Here is a 16,298-nt window from a genome sequence, read left to right as displayed (position 1 = left end):
TACAGTAATTATAAGCTACGACAAACGTTAGATTTCCTCCTGAAGAATCGACCTACAACTTTCAGGTCAACTGCCTGCTGCAGCTCAGACAGTTCTAGCTAACTGACATGTGTCTACACTCAATAAATTTGCATGAACACGGTAACGCCATAAAAGTAACAAAATATAGAAAATTAGCAAATAAGCTCATAATCTCTGCTGTTACTTCCGCCTTCTCTGGATCTTTCCTCCTTCCCATGATGTCTGTGCCTGTGTTTCTTCTTCTTTTTCTTTTCCTTCTCGTCTGACATTCCACCGCCTTTTGAGCTTCGTTCTGTATGTTTCCTGTGCTTCTTCTCCTTTGGTGACTCTTGCTAGATCATATGCAACATCAAAAATTATTGTGCAACAAAATAATCTACTAACTACAAACTGTATACCTCACTCTTCATTCTCTCTGCTGTAGTCGCAGTACTTCTAAAAAAACAGAGTTAATCAACAATTTTAGATTCATTTTACAATGCAGCTAATTAAGTATCAACACACCTAGGACTGAAAGAAGTGTAATCACGGGTAGTTTACACAATATTGAAATTACAAGGAAACTGCAACTAATTGTACTAGAATTGAAAAGTCATTTGAATCAGAACTGAGAAGTCATTTCGAACAAAATGGCAACTAAACTACTGTAGTATGGACAAAGTGCACTTTAGGCAATTGCCTGCAACAGTAAAATCTGCACATCTAAAGAATAGTTGACTGTTTCTATTTGTCTAGCTGCCTGTGTGCCAATACAAACAGATTTATGTCAAACTGTAATCTCATTTCCATAGTTCCAAAAAATTTGCTTCTGCCAATATCTATAATCCACGTAGAAATAGACAGAGATGTATAGCAATATTTGCTGGTTCAGACACCACTCCAAAATAAACTCTATCTTGCTTAGCAAGCACCCTACCAGTACAGTACCAAAGAGCAAAGATTGAAAGCAATGAATGCAAGAATATACGTTACTTACAATTATAATGCTAAATTAAAGCCATAAAGAAGCACACAGTGATAAACCCTCAGCTGCTAGCTTTAGTAGGTGGGAACTGTTGGTTGCTGCAGACATACTGGCACCTGCTAATTAACATGAAGAGCGTGAGAATGGAGAAGGACTCGTTGACTGGCACGTGGGATGGTCCATCCATTCAGGACGCTAATTACCCGAGGTCCGGATTTCCGGGCTAAGGGTATAGTAATCGTTTGATGACCGACCGTATCTATACTCGATTAGCGCAGGTGCAAATAAAGCTATTCCGACCAATAGACGAGAAGTGGTGTCATTACTGACCAATAGACGAACGTGATGTCATCATGAGGCTCCACCTCTCTTTGTTTGGTGTAGCTGCTACGAGAATTCGGCCATCGGGCGTCCGTCCTGTACATGGTATTTATCTTTGCTTTACCGGTTTAGCACATGGAAACTACGTCTACAGTCTACATTTGCACGTGTATGTTTTCCCACCAACAACCAGGCGTCTAGGGAACGAAGGTGTAGCTGTACCTGACTTGTAACATTTTGCTTGTTCGAGTGTTTCTGCATAGTGGTTCTGCAGTCTGACAGCTTGAAGTTTCGGTGTGCATGGCTGAGCCGGTGCGGTGTTGTTCCAAAAATCACAACAGAAATGTGGCGCTTGACGGGAATTTGCGAATGGGAACGTGCATTGTCCATGACAGCGACTGTTTTGTCGGACGAAGCCGCACACCTGTGAGTACGCTAGTGCGTCTCTCTATTCATTTTTGTTACGGTATCCAAAGTCAGAGCGAACAGACGCCTAATCTACATGTGTACGTGCATGTTTTCCCACATTAGTGTTTGTTTTGGCTCTGGCGGCTCTGAAATCACCTCATTACAACAACCAAAATTGCGGTTAGACGGGTAGTAGGCGTAATAACCACCACGTGAGGGGATTTTCAATGGTGTCAATGCATGAGCGCTTGTGTCTCTTGCCTCACATGTCTTAGCGCCATGTGGTGTGCATGTACACCAGCCGAGGGTGTAGCACTGTATAGTGCTTCTCTATTTTTAACACCAGCGATAACAATGTCCGTCCAAAGAGGTATATTCCTGTAACCCTAGTTAACGCATGTGCACTCCGGATATTACTATAGCCATACACAAGCACCCTTTGGTAGTTCATTCAAAACAGCACAAACATTATATCGAAGAACAGATGGAGATACCACAGTCAGTTGTTACTAGGTTATGCCCTTCCTCCATTCCTTTTTCATCCATCCTTAATTCCCGCACCACATTTATCAACGACTGCAGAGCCTTTGAGAGCGCTAACGAACCAACGTAGTGTTTGGTATTGGGAGCCTCAAAAAAAAGCTTTTGCAAAATGAAAAACCATTAATTAGTAAGCGAAGCACAGATATTGGCTGTCCTAGGGGCACATTTCTTTATTCTCCACAAGCTAATCCAGTTGAGGTGGTGGACCTCTACCGGATGAGGTAGCATTTCCTTATTTCTTCAACCAGAATCGGTGGAGCTCAACCAATCTCCATCAGCTAATCTACTGCTAGTAGATCTAGAGCTGATAGAGTTTGGGTGTAACTAAAGTCTATGCGCATCCGTGATCATATAGCGCGGAAATGAGCAAGAATCTTTTTGATCTCACGAACCTACCGAGAGGCGAACTGGTGGTTAGAACCTTGACAGGCGATGAGTCGACCACTTTGTTTTGGAGGCCGAGCTTTGCTGGTGAAATTGGAGGAGGAGCCCCTTTTGACTCAAGGGATGACATGTCGCAGCGTGAAAGTCAAACGTCGTCTGCTGCTGACCCTGTATCGCCTGCTCAACCGATTTCTTCTGACAAAGATTACTGTGAAGCTTCTATAGGATCTTGCAGTACTGTGTATCAGTGGGGTCGTGCTGATACTTTACTATTGCTTAATCTCTATCGTGAATACACAGATGAGTTTGAGGACAGTAAAACAAAGAAGATACGTGTCTGGGAAAAAGTGGCTAGTGCTTTGCAAAGACAGGGATACAATGTCAGTGCATTGCAATGTAGCAATCGTTGGAAGACGCTCAAAGCTCTAGGCCGTCGAACTTCAGATCACAACAAGAAAACAGGTTTGTTAGAACATTCATATTACATGTTAGACATACTGTGATACAAGTATGTAGCATGTATGTATGTATGTATGTATTTAGGTACATGTGTCTGTGTCCGTGTATGTAGGTATGTAGGTGTACAATATTTATGTGTGTATGTATGTATATAATGCCACTATGTATTAAAACAATACTTATTTGGACTTGTCTCGATGCTTAGGAAATAATCGACGAGTATGCGAATTTTACTCTGAGCTAAACGAAATTCTGGGAGCAGTCACTGTGCAGTCACTGTGGGAAGTAGCCGTGGATCTACCGCATCTCCTATAACTGTTGATGTAGATACTGTATCCAATGATGTTTCAGTTGATGAGACTGCTGACATTCATGATGATTATGATGAATCAAGTGTTAAAAGGTTCAAAGCAGCAAGCTCAAAGAAGGCAAGAAGTTCCACAAGAAAGGATGTTGTGAAGTTGTTAGAAACTATAGAAACAAATAGGCGTGAAGAAGAGAAAGAGAAACTGCACTTCCTCAAGCAAGTCCATCTTGCAATACTATCCGAATGCGCATGCTCACGTCCACCCGTACGTTTCTTTATTCCACACTAATCCGACTCTACCGGAAAACATCTGGCGGCGGCTAATCCAGTGGAGGTCCACCACCTCAACCGGATTAGCTGGTAGAGAATAAAGAAATGCAGCCTAGGATCCCAACCGTGAAACACGCGTGGAACGGCTGACGCAGGGGCGTACCCAGCAGAGAAGCAAACTGCCTCCTTTGACTTTAGGGGCGTAGCACTGTATCAAAACGGACGTCTAAAACAAAAATTCGTCCAGTGATAGATGTGAATGCATATCACGGTATGTAAAAATAGAGCAAATTACCAGGTGTAGGACATAACTTATGATTGCAACAGTTTAAGTTAATGCACATTGTTAGGTGAGTCGCTTTCAAAGTACGGACATGATCGACTTGCGTTTGGCTTTATGGAGTGCGCGAACAAATCCGCTCTCCAAGTTTGGATTCCGTACGGCCTTGCGCATCATCATTTGGACTCGGCGCAGTCCTCGAACAACGACAACAAAAGGGAAATTGGAGACCCATTGTTTATGCGTCAAGAATACGAACATTGTCTGAAACTGAAAAGTATCCCGATTAGCGACAACGTAGGCATGTGAGCGTTTTTCTCAATACTTGCTCGGAAATCAATTCAGGTTGATCAGTGATCACAAACCTCTTGTGTAACTATCGCCTAGGATACAGAGAATGAGGATAAGACTATTATAAACGCGATATCAGTACAATATAGAGCAAAACGTTAAGACAGCAGACACTTTATCAAGAAGTCCTGTGACTACACAGTAAAAAATGACACGTTACAACAAGAAATCGAAAAGTGGGTGAATCAATGAAGTCATCAGTCAATTGCCAGCAACAGACAAGAGACTATGAACATGCAGATAAAACAAATGCAAAAGCAAAGCCCGGTATGTCGACAAATAAGGAATTTGTACGAGACGGCTATCCAGAGCATGGAATCAGTGGAGAATTGAAGCTATACAGGCAAGTATCCCTACATGCAAGTATCCCCCTTCGAGTTAACAATTCAAGATGATCGCCTACTGAGAGGATGCAGATTGGTAAAACATAAGGTTTGAGGAAAGAAATATTGAAATTTCTGCACTACAGACATATGGGAATTGTTACTAAGTCCACAGACAGAGCAAAACAATCTGTATGGCGGCCTGGGAGCAGCACAGTGCTCAAAGAGACGTGGAGAAGTACGCATGCAATTTGTTGCAAAGAAAGGAACAACCAACAAAGCCCCTCTAATTCCCACAGAATTTCCTCCGTTGACATGGCAAACGGTATCCACTGACCTATTGATGTTCAAGGGAAAGTCGTATATTGTCGTTATAGATTACTTCTCACGCCATCGAATGGAAACACTGCAAAACGTAACATCAACAGACGTGATCCAGCAGCTAAAAAACTATTTTCTAGACCCGGAATACCCGACATTGTGAGGTCCGACAATGGATCACATATACTTCGGAAGAGTTCCAGCATTTTGCCAGACACTACGGTTTTAATCATGTGACATCAATCCCTGAATATCCACAGTCTTAACGGTGAGGCAGAGCGCGCAGTCCAGATAGTCAAAAACATTCTAAAGAAATGAAAGAATCCAAATCTAGCCCTTCTAGAATACAGAGCAACGTCTCTGAGTAATGGGTACAGCCCTCCAGAATTGCTAATGAGTCGAAATTGCAAACGACGATATCAATTCAGTCCAACAATGAAAACCAAATATTCCAAACTTAACCAGTCTTCAGAAGAGAGCAAATCAATGTAGACAACAACAAAAGAGGACTACGACAGGATCGAGACACGCAGCAAGACTATTACCAAAACTACAGGAAGGAGAGATGGTGTGGGTAAAGGACAAACGAATGTGGGAAACGTATCGTCTGAAGTACCCCCAAGATCTTATATAGTGTGTACCCCAGAAGGGAACTTCCGAAGAAACCAACGTCATTTGAATCAGGAAAAAGAAAGGGCAGAAACCCGGAACGACAGACACACGAAAAAGCAAAACGAAAGCATCACCAATCATGAAAAAATGGAGCAAGAAAGTAGAATGGACCAAGACGAAAAAAGAGACCAAGACGAAAAAAGAGACCAAGACGAAAAAAGAGACCAATGCGAAAAAAAGAGACCAAAACGACAGAGTTACACGCAAGGAGACATCTCAAGCAGTACGAACTGTATCTAGGTAGAATCAGTAAACCTCAGAGAGACTTACCTTTTGAAGAAAGGGGTGTAGTGTAAGTGTATATAAATAGATTGCATGACGTAAAGACCGGTAGATAAGGGTGTACCGGTAATCGAATGACTGAGTACAGTGTAGTCTTTTGGATTAGCGCTCAGTGTGTTATGTTCTGACAGCCTTTGTGTTGAGCTATACAACGTGTATATCAACTTCTTGAACAGGACTTGAGCTCATCCACAGCACACCTTGTCTTTCACTCACATGCACCTACAGTGTATAAAGCTCATCACCAGACAATGACTACTTACTTTGGCATAACTGGAGCAAAGGATGCCACCTAATATAAACTCAGATTGTAAATATCAAAAATTACAAATCATGCCGGCATACGTACCATTGGTTCTGGCAATTTAATGTCTGCTTCCATTGATTCAAGCCATGCATCAAGGCCACTGGGAATGTGCATTGCTGGTCCAATGTCAAGAGCGGCTGCTTCAGCTCTTGCCTTGTCCTCTCTCTTTCTCTTTTCCTCATCTTCAACCTCTTCTGAAAGGCTGCCACCATCAATGTCTTCATTCACAGCAACTACTGTTTCAACTACTTCTTCTTCACTCTCACTTGGACTGCTAGCCACCACATCAGCTTTTTTCTGTTTCATCACCTTGTCAGGAGATGGCTTGACAGCTGGACCACTGCCTCTAGGAGTCCCAAAAATCTCAATGGGCTTCACAGAAGCAACGTCAACATCAACAACATTCGCTACAGATTTTTCTTCTTCTTCAGACTCTGATGCTTCGCTCATTGCTCTCTGAGATGACATCACAGCAATTTCTTGCTGCTTATTTGATGAAACGATATCTTCATCGTCAAAGTCAACATCTACATCGCCAGTTACCATTGGATTGCCTTCTTCTTCACCACTATTAATTATATTGGCAATAATTCTAACATTTATGACACTAATAGAATAAGCATTACGCTACCTTTCGTTGTCGTCTTCTGGTTGTCTAATGTCTTCCCGTACACCGCCAAAAAATGATGCATCCAGTTTTTCATCTGGCACAAATTCATCAACATTCACTGTCTTAGTAGTTGACATCTTGTGTGAGACTATCTCATCACTATTTTGCACTGCATGAAGATGTATGCAATCAGAAGAAACAACACAAATATCGTAAATGGCACTACCCGCAGTTTGTTGTTTCTCTTGTGGTAAACCTGCTTTGCCCTTAAATTTGGATTTAAATCGAGAAAACAAACGCGAACCAATAGACTCCTTTCGTTCTGCCTCCACTGCTGATTCAACTCTTAACTGCTGCTGTGGCAGCAATGTACCTGTCTTAGACTGAGCATCAACTGCAACAACATTCAAATTCTCCTGTTTTTGTCTTTGTTCCTCTGTGGTCTCCTTAAATTCAACTCCAGTCTCTTTCTCATGTTCCTGTCTCCGTTTCTCCAGCATGTCCTCAAACCTTTAAAGATACAATCTTCTTCCTTTACTAATTAGGTTGATAATAGACTAACATGTCGTAGTTCTGTTCTTCCTTTCCTCTCATAAGAGCAAGTTCCTCAAGCGTGCTCTATCATAGACACAGTACTGAATCATTCAATTATATCTGCATTGTAGCACTGATTTCCAACTTTCATTTCTTCCTCATTTCTTGTCAGAAGTTGACGAAGAGTGTCATTCTATCAAATAAAAACCATTAGCTAGCACACAAATATTATATCAGCCCCAATCTTTTCCATTACCTGTAATTTGAGAAATGGAATGTTGAGAAAACTGTAAAGATACTTCAAACCATAAGCATTTTTCATTGACGATTCAGCATGATAAAGACTTGCAGCATTCTCTCCTCCTCTGTATAAGACAAACAATTTCAAGCTTGTCTCAAAATATTAGCAAACGTCAAATTACTCTATTTTAGACAGATTTCATTTGTGTCATTTAGTGTCTCAAACATACCATCGTGGTTGACAAAAAGTTACAAATAGGAATACTGTAGTAGGGGTTGAAGGGAGGTAGTTTGTCTTGTGCTGTACTCTACTTAGATGTGTGCTGTGTGTTAGTCTGCCCCCAGTGGGAACTGCATTACAGTAGTGATGCGATAGACATATGTCGTCATCACACTGTAGATACGGTAAGTGGGGTCTTTACCCTCAACTGGGCACCCACCAACCCGGAAGGTAACTCCCAGAGAGGTACATGTTTCCGTGTAATCTGTATGGCGCTAGCAACTGGCTTATCAATCATTGATTGTGTGCGCTACAAGGATTTCGCCAGCTCTGAAAAGCACGACAAGTAGATATAAATGACTACCAAGAAAGAACTTTAATTTTTTATAAAACACACATTGAGTTTAGCAGCGGGGCCTATTAAACTGGTAGCAGAAGATGGTGGTGGTAGTGGTGGTAGTGTCCCTGTAATGTTTTCTTCAGGAGATGTACGCAAATGATTTCTAAGGTTCGAAATATGCAGTAAGGCCAACAAGTGGAGCAAGAAAACAATGTCACTCAAGTTGCCTACGTTATTGGAAGATGAGGCTCTTGCGCCTGGGGTGGAATTTTCAGAAGATGTTCACGAAAATTATGATGCTACGAAACAGCACCTCCTCACTAGGCTAAAGCCTGTAGAGTTTGCGTGTTTGGACAGGTTTCACTGACGCGTGTTACAGCCAGAGGAATTGCCTACAATATATCTATATCAGTTACGGAAACTGTTGGATCAAGCTATACCAAACATGGATGATACGATTAGAGAGACGTTGTTGTTGCACCAGTTTGTTACCGGATTGCTAATACCAATAAGCTGGCAACTTTGAGCAGCCGAGGAAACTCGAGAATTAAATTCCGTCATGGATAGAGCAAGACTACTGATGACAATCTAGAAGAAATGTTCGAAGACTGCAGCTGTCTGCAATAAGAAGGTTGGTATAAATAAATTGCAACACCTAAGAAACAAGTTGAGACATCATCAGAACAGGTTGCACTCCTGAATGCAGTAGACCGCAAACAAGCTAAGTCTTCGAGAGTTAAATGCTTTAACTGCAATAAAATTGGTCACACACAAAAAATGTCCAGAACGGTCTCTGAGTAGGCAGAGTCAACGATGCTATTCTTGCGGTCAAATAGGTCATTACGCTAGGTACTGTCGTCAGGGAAACGGTCGAGGAGCTTCTGCAAGGGCCGGCAGTCGCTCCCTAGGGCAATAGTAGGCCCTGAGTGCATCGTTGTGACTGCTGTAAAGTCTGAAGCAGCCACTATTATGGGATATGTGGGAGGTGTTGCTACAACTGTGATGTTAGACTCTGGATCTTCTGTTTCTCTGTTTCAAAAAGATTTCCTTTCAAAGGTATCAAAATTTGTGAAGATACGGCCTGTTTTACAACTGCAACTTTTGACAGCTTCTGGAGATGAGATTCCTATTCAGGACTATGTTTCTGTTGTGATGCAGCTGGACAAAGAGAGAATAAGCCACAACTTTGTGGTTGTTGGTAAGCTCATTGTTCAGGTGATTCTTGGTGTTGACTATTTGCAGGGGAATGGTTTAACTCTTGACTTCTCATCAACACCTCCCAAGGTAGGAAGTCACAACTGTCAAGCAGCAGCCTGCATTTCCCTAGAGGCAAGGACGTCAGGGGTACCACTCTTGCTCCATCCTCAACAACAAAAAAAATTGTGTGTCTGCATTATCGAATAGTGATGATTGTGAATCGGATGTATCTTTTGTTGATAACTGTCACTCTGAGCTACCAACTTGTTCAAACAAAACACTATCTCTGATCATCCAAGACAACCAACATCTTTTCAGAACAGCGCCTGGACTGACTTCGCTAGCATGTCACTATAATCCTACGTCTGGATCCTCAATATGAGTTCCACCTCAACGGATACCTGCTCATTATCACAATGAGGTTGAAATTCAAATCAAAGATATGTTAGCACAATACATCATAGAAGAAAGCACTTGTTAATGGATGGCACCAGCAGTATTTGTGAAAAAGAAATCAGGTGAACTCAGATTGTCTGTTGATTATCGAGAACTGAACAAAAGAACTTCTAAAGATGCCTATCCTCTGCCACTTGTAGATAAAGTACAAGATCATTTTGGCCAGATCCACAGTATTACTAGTCTTGATCTGCGAAATGGATGTTGGCAAATACCAGTCCATGACTCAGATCAACACAAAACTGCGTTTTGCCCTGGATCAGGTTTAAGCCTTTTTCAGTCTAAGATTGTCGTTTGAACTGACAGGTGCTCCTAACTCATTTCAGCAACTGATGGACAAACTTTTTTGTGATCTTCCCTTTGTTACTGCTTATATGGATGACCTCATTTATTCGGCAAAACGTTGAGTTACATGTGAAGCATTCGCAAGAAGTTTTTGTTGTTTACAGAAGGCTAGTCTTACATTACAAGGACACAAATGTTGCATTGGTAAACATGAAGTGAAATATCTTGGATATGTATTTTCGGCCAAGAAAACGCTTCCAAATGAGGATAAAATAGAGGTTGTGAGGAATTGGGCCATTCCAAATGATGTTACGGACGGAACTAAGTCGGTTTCTAGAAATTGCATCGTATTACCCTGATATACATTCATCATTTTGCTGACATTGCAAGACCACTACATCAGCTCACACACAAAGGAGTACCCTTCACACGGTCGACAGAATGGTGGCAATAGTATTTGGTACTAAACAGTTTCAAAATTACTTACTTGGACGGTCATTCAAGTTGTATACTGATCATGCTCCTCTACAATGGTTATCAAAACAAAAACCGGAAGGAACGCTCTATTGTTGGGCGTTAGCTTTACAAGAGTATAACTTTGAGATTAAGTATAAACCAGGATCGCAGAATGCCAACGCAGATGCCCTCTCTCGCCTCTGTAGCTGTATTTCCAAAGTTGAATCATGTTCGTTGACTAGAGTATAACATTGCTTGTCAAGAGGTAGTTTGTATCAGGCACAGAAGAACGATCCACTTATTTCCCAACTGTGTAAACGTATGTCACACTCAGAGCCACCTCCTAATGCAACTTCTTCAGTTGTACAGAGATATGTTCAATTGTGGCCGCAGTTGACAGTTGTCGATGGTGTTCTCTGTAGGTGTTATAAGCCTAAATCAATGAGTGATGCAATTACAGTTCCAATTCTACCAGATAGTCTCCACCAACAGGCACTGAGGCAAGCTCATGATGCTCCTAGTGCTGGACATCAAGAAAGATTGAAGACATTGGACAAACTGCAACAGTTAACCTACTGGGTTGGAATGAACAAAGATTTTGAAGTGTACTGTCGAGAGTGCTATAGATGTCAAGAAACTAAACCTCCTGCACCCAAGAAGGCTCCACTGATTTCAATGCCAATTGGATGACCATGGCATAGTTTCAGTTGACATTCTAGAGGTGCCAATCCCGTCAAATGGAAACAGATACCTCTTAGTCATACAAGACTATTTTACCAAATGGCCAGAAGCCATTTTGTTAAAAGACCAAACAGCTTCTAGTATTACATCAGAGCTAGTGCAATTATTTTTGACGTTTGGGTTTCCTGAGGTCATTCACTCATATCAAGGCCGAAGTTTTGAAAGTTTGTTGTTGCGACAAACATTGGATGCATTTGGCATAGAAAAATCTAGAACTACAGCTTATCACCCACAAGGGAAGGGATGGTGGAGTGCCTGAATAGATCGTTACTTCAAATGCTTCAAGCATATGTTCAAAAACAGCATGACTGGAAGTGTCATCTGTCTTTGGTATTGTTTGCGTACAGAACAACAGTACATTCTGCTACTGGTATGTCATCATTTGGTCTAATGTTTGGAAGAGCATCTCAAACCAATAGCTTGTGCAACCAGAAACAGTGTTTGAGCCTGAATCCTATCAAGCTCATCTTAAACACAAGCTGGCAGAGACTAAGCAAAATATAGATCAATTACTTAATCTAAACACAGTTAGCAAACAAACACAGTAAAAAGCAATCAACTTGCTCACTGACAATAAGACAAGATTCCTACCGTTTGAACTCTTCAATAAACTGCTGAATTTCTTCCAAGCGTACAACTCGATGATCACCCATATCTCTATAGTTAGACTAACAAACAAAGTAGAAAAGCAATATAATCATGCAAACAAATGTTACAAATACTATTATATCTTCTACATTTACCATGTGACACAACAGACAGCAACATACCAGAATCAAGACAGGGATGTTAGATGGAATTCGTGGTACTTCGTTTTGCACATATGTCCATGTCCTTCACAAAGATCATAATATCACAGACATTCTTAGCTGTTCACTACCCGTTATTCACCAATTCTTCGTTATGTCCAACACCAGTACAACTCCATGAGTTCCTTTGTAAACATCAACGAATTCAGCATCAAGACTAAGATCTAGAGGACCTTCCTGAACAGTAAAGTAGATAGTAGCATGTAATACAACAGTTACAATGTAAGGCAAATGCATCACCCTTGGATCGCCTTCATTGAATAATTTCAAACTATCCCGGGTTTTCTTTTTCTGACCTACAAAGAAATTCCAATATAATACCAAATCTATGTATGCACAAAAGCAGCTGTGACGTAACCCTCAGTGTGCACATGCTCATGCAATCAGAGTATCCAGAATCCTAATTAAGTACATTCGGCATTGCTTGCTGCAACCTTTAAAATAAGAAAACTGCCACAACTCACATACTAAGCTATTTCACATAAATGTATCAATTGAAATACAAAGGGGCACAATACTATACCCATAGAAACATCTACTAGATCTTACGATTAAATGGTAAAGCGGACACAACAGAAATTGCTGTATCCAGGATCTTTTGGAATCATTCGGAGCAATTGTCAATGTAAAAATGTGAAACCTCAAGAATTAAGCTGTTTTACATAAATATACCAATTGGATACACTTACTTACTCTTATGACTTAGCAGTAGAAACCCTACAACTAAGTTAGAGTATCCAAGATCTTTCAGAATTATGCTACATCACCTGGAGCTGCCATCATGGTGAAATACTGTGAAAATCCAAAAACTAAACCATTTTATGCAAATCTACGAATCAAAATCTACCAATCGAAATCTAGGAAAACAGTCTGATACCCATACAAACACTTAAAAACCTTCATGATTTAGTGGTATAGCAGAGACACATACACACAGTCACACATGCATGCACACACACACACACACACACACACACACACACACACACACACACACACACACACACACACACACACACGTTGCGATTTAGACACTACTCAATTGACACAAAGTTGAAAATAACAAAAAAAACAAGCGAGCCAAACGCCGGTAACAGAATGACTGAAATGATTGAACTCTAGCACTAGACTTGTAATGTACTAATGTCAGCATGAATTAGTTAACGCTACATAGCTTCCCCTCCAGTGAGCTAATAAGCAAAACGTCTGAGCCAATGTACATGGCGACCGGAACGTGTGATTCTCCTTGGAGCAGAGTTGACTGTAGTACTTAAAGAGGATGTTGAAGAGTATGTTGGAGAGTTCATATCTTCGATTAGGGTTGGTGGATCAAGTGTAAGAGAAGCGTCCAGGTATGCTGGTATTAGGCAATCCAAACAAACAACCTCTTTTTGCCCAATAACTGATAAAGTGTAGTGCTTGCCAGAACGTTTGATGATTGAAAAGAGCCATCATATGGTCGCTGCAGAGACTTGCAAATAGAATCATGACGAATGAACGCATGAGAAGCAGAAGACAAGTCAGTCTGGACAAAACTTGACGAGGTCTTTGTTGTCGAGTGGGTTGTGTGCAGAGTCTTGACATTGTGTCCTTGAGATGCATAGCATAGATTACTGGATCAGGTAAGGATGAGGAGGTGTGTGGCGTAAAAAATTTTCCAGGTAGCATCAATGTGGTGCCATACATGAATTCAGCTGAAGTACACTTGAGGTCATCCTTCACTGCAGTACGCATTCCTAACAGAACCATTGGCAGTGCATCTGTCCAATTGTTGGTGTTTTGCAATGCTTTGAGGGAGACCTTCAGTGAATGGTGTAGACACTCCACAAGACCATTGGCACAAAGGTGGTATGCGGTTGTCCTGCAGTGTGGTTCCTAGGATTTGAGTAACCTCTTTCCACAAGGCTGACACAAATTGTGGTCCTCAATCAGTGGTGATTGTCAATGGTACACCAAACTTTGCTATCCATCTGTTCACGAATGCTATTGCTACAGATTCAGCTGTTATAGTAGACAGTGGGATTGCTTCAGGCCAGCGCAAGTGAAATTCTCAATGCAAGCAAGAAGATATGAAAAACCATTTGATGGGGTAGAGGTCCCACCAAATCAATGCTAATTCTGTCAAATCTTGTGTCCTGTGTGGTAAAGATCGATAAAGGGGTGACAGTATGTCGGTGGACCTTTGACTGTTGGCATACAAGGCAGTTTTTGGCCCATCTGCGAACATCAGCGTGAATCAAAGGTGACGCATAACGAGCGATAATAAGAAGTTTGAATTTCCTTCATTACTGGGCTGTTTCGTTGTGCAGTGGCCATCTCATCAAAATTGATCACAACCGGGTGCTGCTGACTCACTGCCTCAATGCGCAATAGGTCATCAGCTGCTCGGGTGTCATGGCCATCTACATGTCAGATATCTGATGTGAACTGCGAGATATAATCAAGGTGACGGATCTGCCTGGGAATACGGTTGTCCGCACGTGAAGAGAGAGCGTAAGTGAGAGGCTTGTGATCCGGCAAAACGTAGAACTGTCGACATTCAAGAAGACGGCGAAAGTGCTTTATGGTAAGATACATAGCTAATAGTTCCCTGTCAAATGTGCTGTATCTTGTTTCAGCTGATTTCAATTTCTGTGAGCAGTATGCGATCGGATGCCATTCGTCATCAATGTATTGCTGCAGAGCAGCAACTACGGCAACCTCTGAAGCATCCGTCATAATATTAGATGGGGCATTTGATCTGGATAGAACAAAAGAGTTGCTTCTGCCAGTCCAAGGCAGTTCTTTAGTAGTACTCTTATAAGATATGTTTAGTAAGTCGTTGAGGGGCTGAAGCAGAGAGGCACCACGTGGCAGAAATCATTGGCAAAACTCGCATATCTTGCGCTGAGTGCGAGGTAGTAAAAACTGACGGATGACTTGCACTTTGTCTTCTAGTGGTTTGATGCCCTCGCTGCTCACTTTGTGTCTGAGGAAATCAAGCTGAGAATCACTGAAGACACATTTACCTGGGTTGAGGATAATACCATAGTTATTAAGTCGTTGAAGAACTAAGCGTATATGGTGTTTGTGCTCTTTTACGTTGAAACTAGCAATTAGAAGATAATTGATGTAAGCATAGCTGAAATGTAAGCCACAAAGAACTTGGTCAATGAAACGTTGAAATGTTTACACAGCATTACGAAGACCAAAAATGGCATTCGAAGAAATTCAAAGAGGCCAAATGGGGTGGTAACTGTGGTTTTGTAGACATTAGCTGGTTCTACAAGAATCTGGTGATATGCTCTGATCAGGTCAATTTTGGAGAAGATAGTGGATCCATAAAGAGTAGCAGTAAAATCATGTACGTGAGGAATTGGAAATTGGTCAGGAATCGTGACATTGTTTAATGCTCTGTAGTCCCCACATAGACGCCAGTCACCAGATTTCTTCTGCACCATATGTAATGGTGAAGACCAGTTAGAGGATGAAGGACAAACAATATCCAATTCCACTATGCAGTCAAAACTTTTGTTTTCAACTTTTAGTCAGTCAGGTGCTAGTCGTCTGCGACAGATGTAGACAGGTGGCCCTGATGTTGCTAATGTTGTGGGTCACATCGTGCTTAGTTGCTTGGTCAAGATTACAAGTTTGGATACATCCAGGAATTCCGTGAGAATAGCTTCAAAGTCGTCAGCAGGATGTTTTGGCAGAAGTGTGGGGATTAGTGATGGATCCGAGGATTCCACCCCTGGACCGTGAGGTGAGTCAGAGCATCCAAGAGTTGCTTCCTACGAACTTCCACTACTAGACTGTAGTTCCTGAAAAAGCCTGCTCCCAAATCGGATTCTGGACGTCTGTCACCACAAATACCCAACAGAATGTTCTTTGCAGTCCGAGATTGAGTAACGGTGAGCGTCTGCCATAAGTTGCAATGGAAGTTCTGTTCGCCGCTTGGAGTCTTGGATTGTTTAGGTGACTTTTCTGTTTGATCCTGGAAGGGGGTATAACAGTCACTTCCGCTCCCGTGTCAACCAAGAAACGGAGTGCGGTAGTGCGATCAGTAATGTAGAAAAGACGACTAGGTAGTGGGGCCCGCAATACTCGTCAGCAGCTGGGCGTGTCACTTTTGTGCTGCGCAGGGTGGTTTGTTTTTCCGTGCGCCATCTCCAAAACATGAGTGATACCAGCAAAAAGGTTCTTCAGCTTCTTTTGCTG

The 16,298-nt window shown here is 41.7% G+C and overlaps 2 protein-coding genes across 2 annotated transcripts; one reads left to right on the top strand and one right to left on the bottom strand.

Moving 5' to 3' along the window:
• Positions 1 to 8: 8 nt before the first annotated feature.
• LOC134191613 (rab-like protein 6) lies at positions 9 to 14,819 on the bottom strand. Its single transcript, XM_062660234.1, has 16 exons — positions 14,570 to 14,819; positions 14,391 to 14,503; positions 12,514 to 12,535; positions 12,342 to 12,397; positions 12,184 to 12,278; positions 12,063 to 12,126; positions 11,884 to 11,960; positions 7,614 to 7,722; positions 7,503 to 7,550; positions 7,386 to 7,441; positions 7,050 to 7,333; positions 6,845 to 6,992; positions 6,256 to 6,781; positions 6,170 to 6,198; positions 420 to 456; positions 9 to 353 (listed from the first exon to the last, which is right to left on the bottom strand). The coding sequence occupies exons 1-16, from the start codon at positions 14,817 to 14,819 to the stop codon at positions 174 to 176; spliced, it is 2,094 nt and encodes a 697-aa protein (XP_062516218.1). The 3' UTR covers positions 9 to 173.
• LOC134190626 (uncharacterized) lies at positions 1,769 to 4,501 on the top strand. The gene has a single exon (XM_062659085.1). It carries the CDS (start codon positions 2,620 to 2,622, stop codon positions 3,142 to 3,144), a length of 525 nt encoding a protein of 174 aa, XP_062515069.1. The 5' UTR covers positions 1,769 to 2,619; the 3' UTR covers positions 3,145 to 4,501.
• Positions 14,820 to 16,298: the final 1,479 nt, after the last annotated feature.

Source organism: Corticium candelabrum, chromosome 15 (assembly GCF_963422355.1).
Source record: "Corticium candelabrum chromosome 15, ooCorCand1.1, whole genome shotgun sequence".
In the NCBI taxonomy this organism is placed as follows: Eukaryota; Metazoa; Porifera; class Homoscleromorpha; order Homosclerophorida; family Plakinidae; genus Corticium; species Corticium candelabrum.
Note: the sequence above shows the minus strand (reverse complement) of the source record. Positions and strands in the feature narration are given on the sequence as shown.